The 20686-nt window shown below is 45.5% G+C and overlaps 1 protein-coding gene across 4 annotated transcripts in view; it reads right to left on the bottom strand.

The window, feature by feature from the left end:
* The window catches only part of KALRN (kalirin, RhoGEF kinase), a 626732-nt gene that overhangs the window by 25809 nt on the left and 580237 nt on the right, over positions 1-20686 (bottom strand). For 2 of the 4 annotated variants that reach the window (XM_010834276.1, XM_010834277.1), the window contains exons 48-51: positions 19297-19535; positions 17288-17541; positions 13606-13729; positions 12467-12526 (exon numbers count right to left, since the gene is read on the bottom strand). In XM_010834276.1, coding sequence (XP_010832578.1) covers positions 12467-12526; positions 13606-13729; positions 17288-17541; positions 19297-19535 — 677 coding nt within the window. The other 2 variants (XM_010834274.1, XM_010834275.1) reach the window with 1 other exon arrangement.

Genomic DNA, 20686 nt, shown 5'->3' with positions numbered 1-20686 from the left:
GTTTTTCTGGGTGGGGTGGGGGATGCATGGGGCATATGGTAAAGGGACTGCTTTTCCCACACTTTTGAAACCCCATCTACGTGAGGAGACCCCAGACCATGGTAGGAGAAGTGTGAAGAGTTGCTCCAGTTGACAAGGCAACTAAGCCACCAGTGCCCTTGATGGGCAGCACAGCATCATGTGCAGGGGCTGCTAAGGGAGCCAGAAGTCGATCCGCCTGGCTTAGGTGGAGTGGGAGGACGACATGGAATCAGGCATTTCACAGTCAAGGAAAACTAGGAATATTTCCTAAACGTTAACAGTGGTTTTCTCAGGGTGATGAGATGGCGGGTGGCTGTCTCCCCACTCAAAAAATACTGCTTGCTTCTCTCAGTTCAGTCACTCAGTTGTGTCCGACTCTTTGTGACCCCATAGACTGGAGCACACAGGATGGTGTAAGATTTTGTGGATACAGAGCTACTAAGACATAGGCTCTGACCTCAGAATTTATAAAACATCGGAACACTGGGTAATTTTTTTTTTTTTTTCTTACACGGGCTTTCCAAATATTCTGCAGTCATTATGTTTCACTTTTGTAATAAATTTTTAAAGGAAAAAAAGGTTCGGTCAGAGGTATTAGACTGTACGTTCTTAAAAAACAGGAGCCATGTTATTCATCGTTGCACCTCAGGCCTCTAGCCCCCAGTGTGCCACGTAATGGGCATTTAATACACGTTGGTTGAATGAATATTTGATCTATGTCCCATTTCAGTTCTCCCATGAATTTAGGACTGATTTATACATAAAATCTGGAAACAGGACCAAAAGATCTATAATATAATTACTCCTGTGTATAATCCTAATAATATTTGACTGGAGTCAGCTTTTAAACACAATAGAATGCAAACTTTTTTTAAAAAAAGATTAAAAACAATAAAATCCATGGCCTCTGAGAGAGTAGGGTCTTTAGGAATATGGGATGCATGAGGGATTGTAAACTCTAGGAGCAGACAGAGCATGTAGTATCCAGACTCTAAGCCAGACACTCTCTCTTGCCTTTAACAACATTCCCAAGCAACTGAAGCCTGAGTTTTATCTGTAAACTGGGGATCATAATGCCCACTTGGAAAGCTGTTTGACTGAAGGGCTCAACCTATTTGATGATGATTTACTGAGCTTACCATTGGTTAAGTGGTGGTGGCCAGCAGGGGGCAAGGCAGAATGCCCACTACGCTCCTTGAGCCAACGGTCTAGTGGGAAAGATGGAATTAAATGACAGGCAGTGTCAAGGACAGTGCTTGGCTGGTGTCAATAACCAGCCTTCAAGGAACACGAAGCACTGCCCTCTCCCTCCTCCTACCCCAAGTCAATCAGAAGGATTTGACTCTAGGGTCAAAAAGATTTGGGAATGCTGCCAGCTTTGTTCCATGGCCTGTATTTCCCAGCTTGATGGGAATCCCCAAGGGAGCAAGACACCAAGCCCACGCCAGGAGTCTCAGAGAGCTCTCCAATGGCAGCTTCCTATGTTACAAACATTTGAGTGGGGTTTCATAAACCTACACTGTGGCAGTGCTTTATAAACATCCCCCACTGCTGCTTAGAGAGTTTACCTTATTCCGCTTTCTTGTCACAACCCCAACGGTGTTAAGTATATTATTAAACACAGCAAGCATTGTTTAAAAAGAAAATACTCCTAGCTTTGGTGTAGACCTTAGTGGGGACTTTGGAGAGAAAGGCTGCCAGTACGGCTTAACTGCAGGTTCTTTATCTGGAGGCAGCTTGTGGAAGGCATCTCTTTTCGTGCCGCTGCCCTCTGGCCGGCCCAGGTGTTGCTGATAATGGTAATACCATCACTGATTTGTTTAGCCTTTCATAGTTGGCACAAACTACTCAGACTCCTTCATTTGCTCCTCCAAAGCCCTGGGAGAAAGTGCTGAGCAGTTACTTATTCCCATTTCCAGAGGAGACAGGGAAGTTAAGTGTAACAGCACAGAGACAGTGATGGGGAAATGGTTCCCAGCGCTTTTTCCACCTCGGTGTTCAGTGCAGAGGCAAGGTCTTGGGAAACGCATTGGGAGACTTTGTTATCAATGTCAAAGGACTGCCTGCTGACCTTCGCTCCGTGCCCCATCTCTACCCAGTTCTCCTCTACAAACTTGTCCAGCAAGAACAAAGAGCCCCGCCCCCCCCCAAAATCCATCCTAATGTTTTTCTGTGACTCTGGATTATGCCCATAGGGGATTCCTTCCTTGTTTTCTTTTATTTTGAAGCAAATCAGAGTATTGACTGGAGGAGGGTCATGACAACCTTTCATCCCGTAGCTTCCTATTTATCTGTGGTTCCCTATGGACCACCAGGCCCGTGTGGGCGAGGGCCATGTTTCATTCACTGTCATTGCCTCAGAGCCTAGCACAATACCTGACTCACAGTGTTCCATTGCTGTCTGTCAAATCAATGAAGAACTGAAATGATAGGGAGGAGAGTTGAGAAAAATGCCTTGCCGTGAACTCGGAGTGTTTTTCTATTTCCGTTTATCCGGAACATGGCTTGTTCTGAAATCTCATCAGCCAGTCACGATCTAAGATTTAGCTGACAGTGATCATCCGCTCTTCTCTGCTCTTCCAGAGGTTGGTCCCTTTGGCTCTGATCATGTGCTTCCATCTGTCATCACATCTCCCCTGCATGTTAAGAGCCCCACCAGACTTGTGAACCCTTTTGAAGCCATAACCTGTTCATGTATTTTATGTACTTTGTCATGTTGCTTGACATAGCAGAACAAGCAGAATTTGTTAAATTAACTGAGGTCACTCAATGAGTTTAGACTAGAACTTAGGTTTCCTTTCCATTAGACACTATTGTCTAATGATCACAGGTGGTGTGGGACAGGACCTGAGGTATCAGACTGGGACTCGAAGGGTTAATTATAAGGTGCACACATTTCTTGAAACCTAATGTTTTCCTTCCTCAGAAACAGTCTGGGAGCCCATGTAAAGTGGTGGCGGGGCAGGGGGTGAGATCTGGATTCCAAAATGGAAGCGGAGGTGGAGGGAAGATGACGTTGTTTATATGAAATGCACGTTTTCTCTCTGAGAGACCAAACTTCGGGAGGAGGAGGCTGGTATAGACCATGTGGGAAAGGGCTGGTTAGGAGTCCGGTTGTGTATAAACAGCAGAGGGCAGCAGGTGGTAGTGGGTCCTCCTAGAACCACCACAATCCGGTTCATCAGCAACTCAAGTTTCTTCCTTCTGGAGAGAATTCCAATTGTTTTCTTGATTTTACTTTAAAATGGGGGGGGTGGAGGGTGGGTAGTGAAGTAACAGGAAAGAAGTACAGGTGAAATCAACCAGCAATGAATAATAAGCTGAGCTTTGAGCAAATCTGGAGTTTATTTTTCTTGCCAGTCAGTGTCCAAGGTTCTGACTCCAAGACCTGAGCATGAGGATGAAATCCCATCTGTCTAGAAGACCAGGTGTCAAACGACTGCAGAAGAAAAATACCTCTTTCTTCTAAATCCCTCATCACCTCTCACAAAACACAGTTCAAAGCTATACATCGAGAATGCCGACGGAGTCAAAATAGTCAAACAAAACTCTAACCAAAGGTCCTAAACTCAACTCAGAGCTACCTTGAGTGAAATAAAATTCCATTCTCTGCCTCCTCTTTCTCTTAATGCTTGTGTCAAGCGAGTCTGTGTTCCAACAAGGAAAGAAAGGGATTTTTAGATGATGAATAAAATGGACAGATAACAGAAAAACAATGTCTAAAAGTTGAGGTATGATTTCCGGTTTTGAGGTTTAGCCCTTCATGTTTCCAATCTGGTGAAACCAGACGCAATATTCTGTTTTTTTTTTTTTTTACTAAACATTTCTCTAAATATTTAGAAAATATTCCTATTTCTTCTCTTTTCTAAGAGGACATAAGCTGAAATTTAAAAAATACATAAATGCAACACAATCCCAGACAACAGAATTCTCTTTGAACTATCCTTACCTCCCAAATATTTAATTATCATTTGGTTCTAAGTACTTTTCCTTCAACCATGATTTTTTCCTTTGACCCAATTTTAATAGAAATGCTTTTAAATTTACAAATATATGAAATTTTAAAAAATTATCTTCTTGTTCCTGGTTTCTACAAGACTGATTCCTTGATTTTCACTGGGATTTGCTTTATGGGTAGTACATGGTTGATTTTCACAAAAAGTTCCATGTGTTCCTAAGAACATATTAAGCACTAACTACTGGGTAGAGTTATGAGTGTCTACGTGTGGAGCACGTTGTTTCATGGGGACTTCTAGTCCAAAGTGAAAGTCAAACCAGAAATCATACCTCAGTCTTGTCCTACTTTTTGTGACACCATGGACCATACAGTCCATGGAATTCTCCAGGCCAGAATACTGGAGTGGGTAGCCTTTCCCTTCTCCAGGGGATCTTCCCAACCCAGGGATCGAACCCAGGTCTCCTGCATTGCAGGTGGATTCTTTACCAGCTAAGCCACAAGGGAAGCCCAAGAATATTGGAGTGGGTAGCCTACCCCTTCTCCAGGAGATCTTCCTGACCTAGGAATCGAACCAGGGTCTCCTGCATTGCAGGAGGATTCTTTACCAACTGAGCCATGAGGGAAGCCCCTTCTAGTCCAAATCCCTCTCCTATTCTTCAAGCTTTGCTTTAAGAAGATTGTGTTCTCAAAAATAAAAGGGATAAAAATATGACTTACACAGAATAATGAAAAAAGATCTATCTTCTATCTCACAAAATAGTAGAGGAGAAAGGAACTACAAGGTGGTTTATGGCGTGCACATACTGGTCTCTGGTGTTCGTGAGGATGGGGCTGGGGTTGCAGTGGTGGTGTTATCCTTTCCCTTCTGTAACTCATGTTTCCAACATGGAATCTACAGTCTTGACTTTGAATATTCAAAATCTCTATGCATGTGTGTCCTGAGGTCTCATCCCTTAATGGTTTGACCTTGATCATATCCTGATCCCCCAAACCTCTTTTACTGGGGAAACAACCTCCCAGAATCTGTGGACCCACAATATTTACGATGTGCTCTGAGGACAAGGGCCAGAGGAAGACTGACTTGTGGATTCCCACCCTGGTGCTTCTTCCCTGAGGTCCCTGAGCGGAACACACAGTGCTGTCGTCCCTGCTTCCCCTACCAGTCATTCCCTGCCTTTCACCAGCGCTCTTCCTCTCCCTGTCCTGCCCCTTAGGGCTGGGTATTTGCCACCTTCCACTTTAGTCTACTACAACAGCCCTCCAATGGGCCTGCCTGTCCCCACTGTGTTCAGTTAGGTGCCAGTTACTTCCTAAAGCCCAGAATGAATTATGGGGACTCTGCCCAACAACCTTCGACTGCTCCTCACTGACTGCTCAATCAAGTCCAGGCTTCCTGGCAAATCCCCCGAAGCCTTCAGAATTTGGTTAAAACTCACCTGCCAGGCTTTATTTCCTACCACTCTTCTCACATACCTAAACCCCAGGTATCCAGATATCGGTCTCTTTTCAATATGTGCTAGGTACTCTCAAGCCCCTTCCTCACCCTTCACACTTCTCCAAGACTCTTTACATCCTATCAGTCACTCCAACCCAGCCCCTGACATTGTGTGAAGCCAATAACCATGCACACAGGCATCCTGGGAGACAGGTTGTGAATGCACAACCTTGGGGCAGTTACTTAACCTTTCTGCTCTCTCACCTGTAAAGCAAAAACGTTAACAGTACCTATGTCATGGTACCATGACAGGACTCAGTATGGAGCCGGATGCACAGGAAAGGCTGATAAACAGGAGCTACTGTTATTAGCCCAGCCCTGCTGCTGCTGCTAAGTTGCTTCAGTCATGTCTGACTCTGTGCGACCCCACCAGGCTCCCCCATCCCTGGGATTCTCCAGGCAAGAACACTGGAGTGGGTTGCCATTTCCTTCTCCAATGCATGAAAGTGAAAAGTGAAAGTGAAGTCCTCAGTCGTGTCCGACTCTTTGTGACCTCATGGACTGCAGCCTACCAGGCTCCTCCGTCCATAGAATTTTCCAGGCAATAGTACTGGAGTAGGTTGCCATTGCCTTCTCCTAGCCCAGCCCTGAGTGGCTGTTAAATATTCACCGAATGAGTACTTGAATGGCTCTATGACCCCAGAAGAGCAGATTTCAAAGTTCCCTATATAACAAAGGCATTTAATCAAAGCCACCTCCCTCCACGTGGCAGCACAGGGAGGAACCTAAATTACATAATTTGTTGGCCCTCTATAGTACTCACTGCAATGCCTTGTATCAACCAACTTGTGTTAAACTGAATTGACTGGGAAATCATGTTGAGCGGGCCTGTAGGTGGATCTTGACAGCACAGGGTGTGGGCAAGGGAGGTGGTGGCCTCTGCTCCTCTAATGGCTGGCTCTTAGAGCAACTTCTCCTGGGTCAATAGCACCTCATAATCTCATCAATGTATGACACAATGAGATGGGCCAGGCTTCCAGATGAGGGTGAGGGTGTGCTGGGTGACTGTTCTGAACTGAAAAAACAATTCAGACGTTTCCAGCTCTTGAAACTAGACCTCTTTCCTGGCATTTATGGCTGGACTCCTGAGTCACTGGGAACAGGTGTGGTGAGGCCAAATAATTACCCCAACTGTCAAGGGATTTAAAAAGTTGTTGAGGAAGAAATTCTCCTCCAGCAAGCAAATGTGCAGCAGGGGACGGCCTGAAACTGACCTTCCTTAAGGAACTGAGCCTCACTTGGGGAGCAGAGTTCTCTATCACATGCCAAGTCTGTCCTCTCAAAGCACCACAATTAAGACCTGCTGTTTCTATCGGTTGTGTGACCATGATCTTTCTGAACCCGTTTCTTCTAGGAGGGTAAGAAAACCCCATATTCACTAAACGGTTGGAAGGAGCAGAAAGCATAGTAGACGTGACGGTGCTGTGGAAGATCTTGTAGTGAATCCTCTTGGGAGAAACACTAGCTCCAGCCAGCTAAGTGTGCTTCTCCCAGTGGCAGAATATAAATCAATCTGCATGTAGAGTTAGAGCTAAGCTAGGCAAGAGGAGTGAATCTCTGGGCCCAACCCATCAGATCTATTACAAAGAAAATATTTTGTAAAAAATAAAATGAGAGGAATGTGATGCTTCACTTTCTTTTCTCCAAAGAGTTCTTTTCATTAAAAGAAAAAAAAAATTCTTTTTATAAAACGCAGAAACAGGCACCAGTGGAAATACACTGGCGATGCCGGGAGGTCAGTCACCCGACCAGGGGTGTAAAAGTTTCCTTGAATCTGTCTGGCCAGGTTATTTTGAAGCTCTGAATCTGGGACAAGGCACCGAGGCAGCTAAGGTGGGAGCAGCAGGCTAGCTCTTTGAAGACGTGAAAGCCAGGGCTAGGGAATTGTGGGTCTGGGCGAGAAAGGTCAATTCTGGCCACTCAAACCCTTCCCAGAGCCCCAAGTGGATGCTCCAGCTGGGGCTCGGGAGGAAATGTACCCAGGCCATTCCTGCCACAGCCCCTGCAGAACAAGTTTCAGGGGCAAAACACAAACTCTTCTACTTTCTCTTCTGTTGGGGCCTCATTGTTCTCAGAGTCAGAAGTTCAGAAGAGCAAGGTCTTTCGATTCTACACCTTAGACCGGCATGAGGCTCAAAGGGTTCAACATCTCTTAGATAAACACCCGTGCTCCTGGAGCTCTGTGACCTCCCACAGAGAAACCCCTCAGGCTCAGAAAGGCTAACCTGCCTGAGGCCTTACAGTTGACAGGCCCTAGACTGGAGTCCAGGTTTCCTGGCTCCTGTGCCAGTGTTCTTTCCATATGATACTGCCTTTGTGTGATCTTTATTTAAGTCCTGCTTCAGCCTTGCAGGGCTGGGATGGGTGGAAAAGATATTCTTCTTTGTTGAGCTGGAAAACTGAGTAACAAATGAACAGAGGAAAACTGGCACTGGAAGGCACGTCTTCTTGTCTGCCAGAATCTGTGTTTTAGATTAAAAACAACCTGAAGATGGGGGTGGGCAGCTCCAAGCGGAGAGCAGGATACTGTGGGTGGGGGAACAAGGGCCAGGGAAAACCAGAAACAGGCTTCAGGGCACCTGCTCATTTTGTGAACAGAAAGCCACAACTTCCTCTGCCTCGGTTTCCTCTTCTAAAAGTCTTGGAAGGGGCTGGAGAGACGGCGAGTGGAGTTATTGTTCAGCAGGTAAAGTTTCAGTTTGGGATGATGAAACAGTTCTGGAAATGAATAATGGTGACGGCTGCACAACACTGTGAAAGCACTTAATGCCACTTAAAACAGGTAAAATGGTAAATTTTATATCATGTATGTTTCAGCACAATAAAAAACAAACAAATGAAGGGGACAGTGTTAACTAAAGGTTTCCAAGATTCCATCAACTCTGAAAGTCCATGATTCTTACCCTAGTTGGAAATTTCTTTTCAAATTAGCTTCATCTTCCCACATGCTTTCTCTCCCACAGGTTCCCAACCCAGTTCTTACACAGCAAGCACCAATACCCACCCCCTGGAGTTAAATGCCTCATGGCTGGCATTATGACTGCACGTAGCCTGTGTTGTGTCTGAGGACGGCCCTATGTCAAATGGCTAGCTAGGGCAGAGATGTGATCTTTTTAGAATCATGACAACCTCTTACTCTGATGGACTGACCATCTCTGTTAAAAGTGGTATTGGCATTAAAAAATATTAAGATGCATTTAATTAACTGGACTTGACATAAATGCTAGCCTGAAGACTGAGACCCAAGTCTGGGAGGTTGGGTCAGGCCTTTCTATGCCAGCATCCGCTGCAGGCAAGCGGTGATGCTGAGGCTGGAGGAGTGCCAAAGCCCAAGCATCGAGTCTTCAGACAACTTTTCAAAGGCGGCAGGGATGTGGGAACCCATGTAGCCTGGGTCCTGGGAGAAATCCAATACAGTTCAGAAAAACCCAGACTCTTCAGAGATGGGTGTGTTAGCTGAGAGGGTGGAGGCTGAGCCTCAAGCCTTCAGCCCTGCCTCCCACCTGGGTGTCAGTGCAGATATGGGGCAGAACAGGGTGAGGAGCTGGCAGGTGGGCATGTGGTGCCTAGCCCACCATCACACCTGCCTGCCTTGTCAATAAAAGACAATTGGCAGTCTAAGCTCTACTGGGAAAAATGAATTAACATTCACTTGTTCCCAAGTGAATGTTCCCAAGCCTTGTGTTTGATTTTCAGCCTGATTTGACTTTTCTTCCATGTATGGACATTTCTCTCATTTATAATATCCCCCTCCATTGCCACTCCCAAAGTGTAATCAGTGCAGGGTAAAGAACAAGACTAAACTATAGAGAGATCTAGTTGTTTTTAGAATGGTTCCCTCTGAGATGTGCTCATGGATCAGCAGGAGACAAGGGGGCTGTGAGCTGTGAGGGGATCGCAGAGACCCAGAGCCAATTCAGCAGGGGCTGGTGGTGTGGCTTGCGGTCCTGGGAGTGGGAGGGGAGGTTATGCTTGAGAACACTCATGAGCATGTCTCTATAGGGGAATAAAAAGGATGTACACGTCAGAGCAGAACTGCCTCCATTTATAAAACTGGGTGTTCTCAGAAAGCTTTGAAAATCAGATTCCTAGGATTCAAGGTGCTTTATTATCCTCTTACTAGCTTTCAGGGATGTGCCTATATATCTCCCTAAAATTGTATGTTAGGCACATGTTAGGACATATGCCTGCCATGAGGGTAGCAATCAGCTAATGTATAAGCAGAGACCCCAGAAAACTGCCCCTTGAAGGAACCCTTCAACCCACTAATTGAGAATAAATAAAGAATGCTTTGGAAATTATATTCGTGCAGAGGCAGGAGATAAGAGCCTATACATGACTAGGCTTGGAATCAACATGCTGGCATCAGGTCAAGGGTGGGCAGAGAGCAGGGCAGGACTTAGCATTCAGAGATCTAGCATTGAGCAGTGCACAGGATGTGTGGAGTGGGTGTCAGCTGGGGGGCTCAGGCCCAGGGGATCTTAGCAGAGGTCATAGGAATTGCAGCTCAGCTCAGCGGGGCACAGGGACAAACTCCCAATGAGACCACACCTATTACAGTCATCAGGTACAAAAAGCCTGGGGCCAGACTAGGCCTGGAAATGATGCCCAGAGCTCTCAATTTAACAGCAAGAGTCCTTTATGAGGTGGACAGCCCACATATTTCTCAACCCGGGTCTTTAACATATAGCTCTTTTCAGTAGGCACCCCCAAGCCATTTTCTTCTGCAAGGGACATTGCAATAAAGTGCTACCTATACTTATCCCTTCAGAAAATTCATATTGAATAGGTTAACTTTGTATATCTTATTCGTCATCTGTGTCTGAAAACGCTAGCAGTGCCATGATGCCTGCTTTCCCTCAGCACCTGCTTCTGTGCTCAGAGTTAATTTCAACATAGCAACACAGTTTAGAAGAGCCCGATAATTCCTACAAGGATCCATATGAATGTTCAAGGGCTGCAGGCACTTCTACTACAGAAAACTAGATTAACCAAAATATTTGCAGCTTCCAACTCCTTCAAGAGTTCCAGTTCTGCCTCAACTGTTACATCTAAAAACTTTTCATACATGCATCAACACAATTTTTGGCTTTCTTTATATCAGCACTGACATCCTAACATCTTTCCTTATGCAACCACAGCACCTCCCAGTGCTCAAGCTCATGTGAAGCCTTGGATGAACAAGAACCCAAGAAATGTGTGCAATTCACAAAGCAGGGCTACAACATGCACACTTGCAAGCTTTTGTTCGTCTAAACGCAGAACAGAGAATTAATTACATCAGTCAACCTTCTCAGTGTTGACCCATGAGAAGGTCACCTTGTCCCACACCTCCCTGTGCCCAATTCTTCCTCTAAAGAGCAGCGAAGGAAAGTCATCCTTCTCCCCCTAGTCCACCAGAGCTGAGAAACGTCCCAAATTGCCTTGTAGAACGCAGATAGCTGGCTCTTCCCCCTCCCTCCAGGTATTTGCAGATGACATTTTCAGGACATGCCAGCAACGCTGAGATCTGGAGATACAGGCGCCATGAGGCCTATCTCCGAGCTGACAGGTGTGGGCGTCCCAGGAGTTGGTGCTTGTCCTGTGAAATGCAAGGAAAGCAGAGCCAGAAATTTCCCCCACCTTCCTCACTCTCTAAGATACATTTAGACTACGAAGGCCATATCTGCTTCCTCCCACAGGGGAGCACCGGACTGGCCCACACCTGCCAGATTTAGCTCCATGGCAACACCTGCAGCCACAGGGGACTATTTTCTCCTGATCTCTCACTTTCAACCACTAGTCTCTGGCTTGGTTCAAGTCAGCTGGCATCTTCCACCACCGACTTATCCCTCAGAGTCATTTGGTTTTCCTTGGCTTTTGTGCTGGTTGTCATAATATAGTGGTGGCTTTCTTTGGGATTAGGTCAAATTAGAATAATAAAGGTCCATTTAGTTAAGTGAAAATCATAGGGCTATAAAAAGGAAAAGTTTTTAAAAATACATTCTACATTTTATGCACAGAAGAACTCTCAAACTTTTATCCATTATCAGGGATGTGGGCACAGATTTGGAGAAAAACATTTCAATTTACTGGGAAAGACAAAATGGCAGGAAAGCCATTTGCTCCAATTCTCTAGGGTTTGTAAATTTATGATGCTTGTCAGTGGTGAGCCATGTGAAAGTCCTAATTCTATAATCCCAAAGAGTTCCTGGCCTAGAAGGAGTTGAAGTTGATTGGATGTCCTTGGTGGTGAAGATGTTGGTTTCTCTTCCACATTCCTGTAACCCTGTGGTATGAGAAAGGCCCCTGAGCTGGGTTTCAGCCTCCTTATCTCTAGAAAGGACTCAGCAAGGCCTACAGGAGGCAGGCTGTTCCCAGGGCTCTTTTCCTTCATGACAGGTGCAGCTACTGCCCAGGAGCCCTGGGGGCTGGGGAAGAGCGGGTTCTGGAGTTGCTGTGATCACTCCTCATTTGCTATCCACCAGCTATACCCAGTGACCAGGGGCCAGGTCATCCCACAAACCACACCTAATCCCTGATTTTACTGGTGCCTTCAGGGAGGAATTAGTCCCAGAAGAAAAAGAACATAAAGGGGAAAGGAAAAAGGGAGGAAGGAGAACTAAAAAAAATGGGTTCTTCTCTTTAATTGAGAGCCAGTCACTATTTATAATGCTATTTTCCATGAAAAAATGTTTTCCAAGTCTCCCATTATGATGCTGGAGATTTTCTACACAAAGCCAGATCGTCCAAAGAAGAAAATAATAAGCAAGCATTCAAGAGAACCAGAAGTTTTTAAAAAGGCATCTAGGAAGAGTTTTTTTTTTTTTTTTTAAATCAAAATTAAACTGAATTCAGTTTTGTTTTGTTTTTTATAAGTTGGATGGGATACCCAGAAATGCCCTAATATCACCATGTATCCTTGACTGGCTGGTCACGTGAGCAAGGTCACTGTTACAGAACACATCAAAACAGACAATCATTGTAGTAAAGAGGACAATAGCTGCTTCTACCTCCATGCTAGTATTAGGGTCAAGATCATCACACTCTGACTCCTCGGAACTGTTCGTCTCCTTGATGGGCAGCATGAGGTGGGGGAAGAAAGAGAACACAGTTAGAACACAGGCAGCTTTGGCTAGAGAGTGGGGAGAACTTAAGAGAAGCATGAACAATGGGAAACCGGGCAGAGAGAAACCAGGTGCTGTGAGGTGCGTGCGGGCCACCTCGGGCGGCAGCATGCTCTTTCCAGGGAGAGCCGCTCATCTCCCAGGAAATAGCAATGGAAGCAGCCAAATGAAGCATGAGTGCTGTCAAATCTCAGCTGTTGTCTTCTGTGAGGCTGGACTTCCCCGGCGAGGGTGAGGGAGACACAATAATTTCTTTTCCCCAAGAAGGACATTAGAACGGGTTTTGACTGTTCCTACTTTTCTCAGAAGACTCAGGTAGATAATGCACATGATAACAATATTACATATCAGCAATCTAATTTCCATTGTCCAGAGGCAGATCTTTTCCTCTGAGGGCCCAAAACAAAGAAAACAGATCACATCATTTCAAGATGGGGTACAACAAGGATCTGCTGAAGCTTAGAATCAGGGAGTTCATTATCATAGTTGGGTTATTACAGAGCAATAGCTTGGGTTTCATCAACATGCTTCCCTTCTCTGCCCAGGCACAGGCCTGAAGGTGATGTCTGAATTCTGGGGAAAAGAAATGAAACTTTACCAAGGATATAGTAGCCCTTACATTCCAAACCTCAGACTTCAAAGGGTTGGAGGTTTGGAAAACAGCTCTAATCTCTTTACCTTGCATGTATTTTTAAACCCAAGACACTGAATGGGTGACTTTGAGAACTTTACTATGGATCAAGCATCTTGCATTTCTAAGAGAATAAATAATACTGCAGATAATTTTGCTATAAAACATCTGCATAGTATAAGAAGGAAGGTATAAAAGAAAAAAAAAGAGATACTTACTTATTTGAATCGAAGTTGCCAGGAGAAATAAAAAATAAAAAATAAATTGATCTCGCATGCAAAATCCTACTAAACTACTTCCCCTCTGGTCCCCATCCACCCAAGTCTCCTTGTGAGAATGCTGCAGGGTGGGGGTAGATGAGAGGTTGGACACAGTTCCGGAATACCTTACTCACTTTAACAGAGACTTTGTTGCCCAGAATATCCTTGGGTTTACGAGGCCCTGTGGCTTCATTTTTACCCGTGTTCTCCACTTCTGCCCGCTTTCTCATGCGTAGAGTATGCCATGAACATGACTTCCTGTTGTACCAAAAAATGCACCAATCAAAATGGTAGGTCAAGGCAGAGTGAGGCGGTGGGTGGGACTGCCACCCTCTGGTGAGTCAGCAAGTGAGGCACTCCAGTGCAGCCCTGGCTGCGGAGGCCCCAGACCTGCACACCAGCTCCTGTGGTGGAGGCTGAAAGTGGATCTTACTTCCAACAGGAAGTGAGTAGGATGAACTTTGACCCCTCCCAACAGACGTGCGAGGTTGGTTGCAGCATTGGAGGGAAGAATGAGAATGGAGTTATTAATACTCTACTGAGGGAAGTTTTTATATCATACTGATGAGGGCTTAGAGGACTCAGGAATTCCCTTCCTGAAGGGTATGGTGGATGGGAGACGACTAGGGGTGGGGAGTCAAATAGGAAATATAAGGGAGGTATATTCTATAGTGTGTAAGGTACTTGCCCAGGATCAGACACAAAGACCCAAAAGGATGATAATGAGGTTTCCATCTCATTATTTGTATTTGGGCTGTGGCCAGTCTCAAACGCTGTATAGTACAGATAGAAGTTCTAGGGCATTGACTTAATAGACTGGTGAGTACCACTCAGTTATCTGGAGGAGTTAGGATGAAGGGTTGGTGTTCTCCACATTATCCCATGTCTGTGAATACAGGGCTCTGTCAACCACTGAGAGGTCCTAGAATTTTCCTGTTGGGAGAAGACTCAACATGTGCTCTCAGGAGGTGAGAGTAGCAATGCCCTTTCACACTATCCTAACTTCTTTCTTCTCCCTAGGGGGTTTGGAGCTATTTCTTCATAGACCTGTAAAGAGAGGCTGGTGCAGAGCTCTTGAGTTCCACATATGTCACAACTCAAAGACAAAGACATCAAAAGTCAAGCCACAAACAGCACTGGGGACCTGGGCGAGTATCGTCAGTTTCAGATGTGGTCACAGAGTTTGGATGACATTATCACGTCTGGAGTAAGTGAGGCTGACTCCTCTCCAGTGTCTCCTTATCAAATTTAGGCCTATACAGACAAAGCTCAATTAACAGAGCCTTCATTAAGGGAGACAGGGGAGAGAGAGAGAGACCTATGAGATTCAGGAGGAAGGAGGATGCTCCGAAATACATAGCATCTCCTCCAGAAAACTCCACAAATGTCAGGGATTTTAGGATGTTTTGGGGAAGATGTGCTCAAAATATTTATCACAAACATGGAGGTTTAGCAATCTACTTTCTGAGTAAGAAACAGTGATAATAGTCATGTCCTCATTTTTTTTTTTTTGGAAAGCAGCTCCTACAAAAGGCAAGAAAGAATCTCCTGGCCAGACCTTCTCTTGTATCTTCTAAATTGGCAGGCTCCCTGGGATCCCTTGCATACCAGCTGTTCACTCCAACAGTTGTTTCTGAGTGAGAACTGGTCACAGAAACTAACTTCAGGTAATATCATCTTAACGCCAGACTTTAATCCCCTATCTTTATTCCCAAAGCAAAGTCCCTGCTCATTCTGAGAACATCTTGAGTCAGGGAGGTCCCTGCTGAAAAAACTCCTAGAGCAGCCAGCACAGTGTGTGTGTGTGTGTGAGCATGGGGGTGCGTTCCTATGTTTATCACAACCCTGAAACTAGAAATGCTACAAGTAATGTTGAGAAGCAGACACAAAATAGTACAAGAGACAGAACACATTTAATTTCACTATTCCTTTTCTCAGAAGAAGGCGTCATCATGGTTTGGGATCTTCCATCTCTTGGCCACAAGCCCGGGGATTGATGTGGAAACAGAGACATTTCAGTGACATTTATCCTGTAGCAATACAACCAACTTGACACTTGTGGTCACAGCAGCCCTTGGGAGGGTGCAATGAGTGTCCTTCATTGATAAATAGTGACAACCACTTTCAGTCCACTGCTCTGTTCCACTAACCCTTGTGCAAGAACTGCTGATAAGGAATCAAATGAGCAATTGGTATTTGAATCTGCTCTCTTCTGCCTGGCTTGACACCCTTCCTACCAGTCTTCCCGTGGAAGGTGTGAAACGTGAACAAAAGATGTGAAGGTGAGAAGGGAGAAGTGCTGAGTGCCTGGATAATTAGATCACAACTAACTGGCTAGCACTGTAAGTCACTGATTAATAAGAACCTGAATGCTTTGAGGGCCTTTATTTCCAAGGCTTCTGAAACCAAATATCTAAAGATGAATGGGGTCTATTGCCCTTTAGGGGCTGCTGCTGATTTCCAGCTGGGCCTATGTTTACCTGGAAAGGCCAGGGTGGGGTCAGCAACCTGTCTCCTGAGCCAGAAAGCACCAAGGAGGTGCAGCTCTGCTGGCGTTGCTGCTCAAGTACCCTATGCAAGTTCCTCTCCCCTGGGCACCGGTGACCCTCAGTGTGCAATGCAGCGGGGGCTGCGAGCCACCCCACCGCCTTCTACACTCGCCATTGATTTACAGCAGCACCACCAGGTCACCCAGTTGGACAGCATCTGATCTGCATCATTCCTCATCTCAGAGGTTAGAGACAACCCACAGGGGCTGTTTAGAAGGGAAGGCTAGGGCTGGAGCTTTGGTGGCAAAGGCACTTTTTGTTTAGGAAAAAATTGCCAATGCATTCAACCAACTCTTAAAGGAAAAAAAAAAAAAAAAAGAAGAGGAAGAAGAAGAATCATTTGTACATTTAAAAGTTCCAGAACAGTGCAATGAGGAAAAAGGGTCCACTAGTCTTTAACCTCATAAAGACATGCTCATGGTAAAAATTTATTTTACATATTTAAAATAACACATTTAAAATTATGAGTTACATTACAGGTACAATGATGAACATTGTGGCTCTCCATTATATTGCACAGCCTGACTTCATTCATACGGGTTTCTTTAAATAGTGCAAAATACTTTACACAGGAATGTGTTTGGAAGGGCCTTCGCAACCAAAATGCGGAAAAGAAATATCTTACAAATGACCATGAACATATATTAGAGAGACAGGGGAGGGGGAAAATTAGAAAAAAAAGTTACAATCTGTACACAGGAATTTCCATAGACAACCAAAAAGTTGCCTCTCTCCTGGGAGAAGCAGCAGGCCTCTGACCTATGCAGGTCTGGCATTTGTGCTAAGGTAATTTTTTGGAGTCAATCAGAAAATAATATATATATGTGTGTGTGTGTGTGTGTGTGTGTGTGTATATATATATCAGTAACTTAATACAATATAAATAGAAGTCCAGTCCAGTGGATCCTGTGGTGGGTCAAATGGAGCAACAGGAGGCATGCCTTTTGTCACCTAGGGTTTCAGTAGGGTTCTTTTCTTAACAAGGGGCCGGTGGGGAGAAAAGAAAAAAAAAACAAAACAGAAAATTATAAATGAAAAGGAAAGAAAACCACCACTGTTACCACCACCACCAAAGAAAGAACTGAACAATCCAGCCCGGATGCCCCCTGCTGCGTGCGGTCCAGCACTCAGACCTCGGCTCCGCTGGCGCTGTCGAGAATAAGCAGCAGTAACTCCCTACCATGCGTTTGCATTTTTGTGTTCTTTGTTTTGAAATTTTTTTTAGATCCACATACTCCTCTCCCGGGGACGCCAACGAGGCACTTACTTGATGCTCCCGTCACTATTTTCTGTGGCTGCCATGGCTTTGGTGAGGGGCGCCAGGATGCTGCCAGGGACCCAGCCCTCAGCGGCGGGGGAGTGGTCGCTAGCGGGCTGGTACACCAGGCACATGTTCTGCTGGTTGACGGCGAGGACCTGGACCACCTCACCTTGGCTCACACAGATTTCGTTCTCCTTCAGTGCATAATAATCTTTGATCACGGCCATGGATGAGGCCCCGTTGCAGCCTCCCAGGTCATTCTGTGAGGAGACAAAGGTGAAAGGGACACAGATACAGGAAGGCTGGTTCACACACGCTCGCTCTGCACCCTTGTGGGGTTAAAAGCCAAGCTTCCTACTAGCAAGGTAAACAGCAGGCAGAAATTATCCTGAGAAACGAAATTATATTCATAAATGGGATCTGAGAATATATTTTATGGCAATGTTTCATTAATGTTATAATTGAGGGTGTAAAGGTAGAGATACTGCTCAGCCATAGGGAAAGGTATGAACACGCCTTCGGCATGGAAATCCCTCCTTAGCACGCACCTTCCTGCCAGCATCCTCCAGCTCATGGGAGGAAGAGTGTGGCAAAGGTACAGGCATATGTAAACACCTGGGCAAAGGTCAGGTCAGTGGTCACAACCTCCCAGTGAAAAGAACACAGGCTCTTTGATACATTTTTTTTTCTTCCTTTTGAAAAAGCACTGGTCTTACTCTACATTCTGACCCTCTTTGAGACAGAAGTAACAGTGAGACATTTGCCCAGTTCAAAGGCCAGGCCATGACTTATCCTGACCCAACCACTGTGGGAACAGAACTCCTCCAGACCCCCAGCTCCAGCCCCCAGCCGGTACTCATTAATATGAAGGATCCTGCCCCCATGACTTTTTCACGTGACTCTCCACCGGGAAGCTACTTCAAGACAGACCTGCAACTCCCAGGGATGCCTGGTTGCCTCACAGCATGGTGAGAGCCAGAAATTCTTCAGTAAATTAATGTGACTTCAACTTACTCACAGGGCAAGGGATTTTAAGATGAAAAAAATCACTTCCAAGTGATAAAATAGGTCAGTATAGTTACTCTAACACAGAATTGAACTTGGTCATCAATAGTTAAAAAAAAAAAAAACAATAGGAATTCCTTGGTGCTTTCACTGCCGAGGGTCTGGGTTCAATCCCTGGTTGGGATCTAAGATCCCACAAGCTGTGCAGTGTGGTTGGAAAAAAAAAATCAATATCACCTAATAATTTGGGTAAGAAAAATAAAACTATAAGGTAAAACATATAGGTCAAAAATGTAGACATTCCTATCCATAGACCCATTGAGTTCTAGAGGAAATGGAGGCCTGATGAGATTAAGTAACCCACTGAGGTTCTAATGCAAGACACAAAGTTCTGAGCTGCAGAATTTGGAATGGAAACCAGATAGCCTAACTCCTGATCTAGTACTTTTCCCATTCGTTCTCATTTCTACTACTTTGTAGGGTCAAAACAGCTGTGTACATTGATGACAATCCTCATGACAATGTTTGAATTGTGGATTATCTGTGATAAATGTCTAATCCAAGGCTAGCTTCCGCAGTTACACATCAATGGGCAGCACCCCCTTGCTGCATCAGCCTATGGGTGGTGAAGAGCTGTGGGCTCGCTTCAGGAGCTCATCTTTAGAATGGGCAATCTCTTTAAGCTGTCAAACCCTAGAGCTGCGACTTTTAGGTGATCCATCTCACAACTCCTCTATTTGCTACAAATCATAATTGCTACTACAATATTACCTACAGTGTTTCTGCAGATGGCAACAATAGCCCTTCAACACAGAGTGTCTGAACCTGGGGGAAACTGGCCTTACTCACTCAGTTTTTCAGAGAAGGAAGAGACATAATTGAGACTAGAAGGTATTTAGTGTATTCTTCCTGCTAAAACAATCAGCATAAAAAGATGCTACTTTATGAAGTAAGAACAGAGGCTGTGCCCTCAAAGAGGGTGAGGGTGGAGGTGATGGGCCATCACTTACCTTGCTGGCCTCAAACTTGTCCCCAGCCTGGTGGTAGTCAAACCCTGGACTGCCATTGGAGGTAGATATCTTCAGGGGTGGCAGAGGCGGGTTATAGCTGGAGCCCTTTGGGGGCTTCTCGGAGCCCACGGGGATGGAGGAGTAGGGCCTGGGGCTGGCTTGGGGAACCCTAGCAGGCTGGGACCTCATCACGGCTGTGCTCCTTTCTTTCCGCTGATACTCAATGGGCGACTGTAGGGCTGCAGGGAAAGAGCAGACTGTTACTCTCAGCTTTGGAAATCCCATGAGGACTTGGAGGCTCATGAGGTGAAGGCTTTGTGAGAGAGAGAGAGTGGGGATACTCTGTATCCCCAGTATCATGAGGAAGATGCTGCCCTGTTTTTAATGAATGTATAAGCTACTGAGAACTATTCTTAGTGTTGTCTAAATGATGAAAATGCAAAACCAAAATGGTATAAAAGGAGGGAGAGAAAGCTCTGTAGTATGTGTGTATGTGCATGGACACAGGGGCGAGTGGGGGTGGCGACAGAGAGCTTCAGAAACTGCTGGCCCTCAGCCACCATGCAGGCTCTGCAGGGTGGGAACAAATGGGAGGTGGGTCTCGGGGACAGAATGGAGTCAGATTCCCTGGTGCACAGGGCCATGGCTCTCCGTGGAGGAAAAGGAGATGAGACAGGTAAGGGAGGCTCAAGTTGCCATGGTGTAAAAGATCTAGAATGTTAGGTGACTGAGTCTGGATTTAATTCTGAAGATCACGAAAAGTGACTGAATTCAGTGAACTTGCATGTTTTAAATGCAGGTGCTGGCACCAAAACCTTGCAGCAGGTTGGGGGAGGGATAGGCCAGGCTGATCAGGAGCCCTGAGATGGTGACAGGGCAGAGGCGGGACCTGAGCAGAGCCGTGGGAACAAGGAAGGGGTGTGGCAGGTGCTCCAGCGGGAGGCGAGGCTGACACAGCCTAGATGGGAAAAGATGGCAAGAAGCCAGAGTACCTCGAGTTTGGGAGCTGGGAGAATGGTGGTCAGCGGAACTCAGGAGACAGGGGAAAGCTGTCTTGAAGGGAAAGAGATGAACTTTGTTTTCCTGAGTTTAAGATGATAAAGTTCCAAGGTCTGAGTAGTAAAGAGGTACAGCAGGTAAAAACCACACAGGTCAAATTCTCTAACAGTGACTTCAAGGCTGGCCTGATTATGTTGTTTCTATCAGTGTTCACTGTAACAGATATTTAATTGGGTTAATGGCTGAAGCCCAGAGAACTTTCCATGATGAGGACATTTCTATAGTAATAGGTATGTACTTTAACAGGACTCAACATACAGTCCAAATTTCCTTTCCATCTAAGGCCTCAGGACGGGAAGGCTGACTCTGAAGTGCCTGCACATGTGTCTAT

This window comes from Bison bison, unplaced genomic scaffold (assembly GCF_000754665.1).
Source record: "Bison bison bison isolate TAMUID 2011002044 unplaced genomic scaffold, Bison_UMD1.0 scf7180017864032, whole genome shotgun sequence".
In the NCBI taxonomy this organism is placed as follows: domain Eukaryota; kingdom Metazoa; phylum Chordata; class Mammalia; order Artiodactyla; family Bovidae; genus Bison; species Bison bison.
The sequence above is the reverse complement of the archived record's forward strand: the minus strand, read 5'-3'. Positions and strand labels throughout refer to the sequence as shown.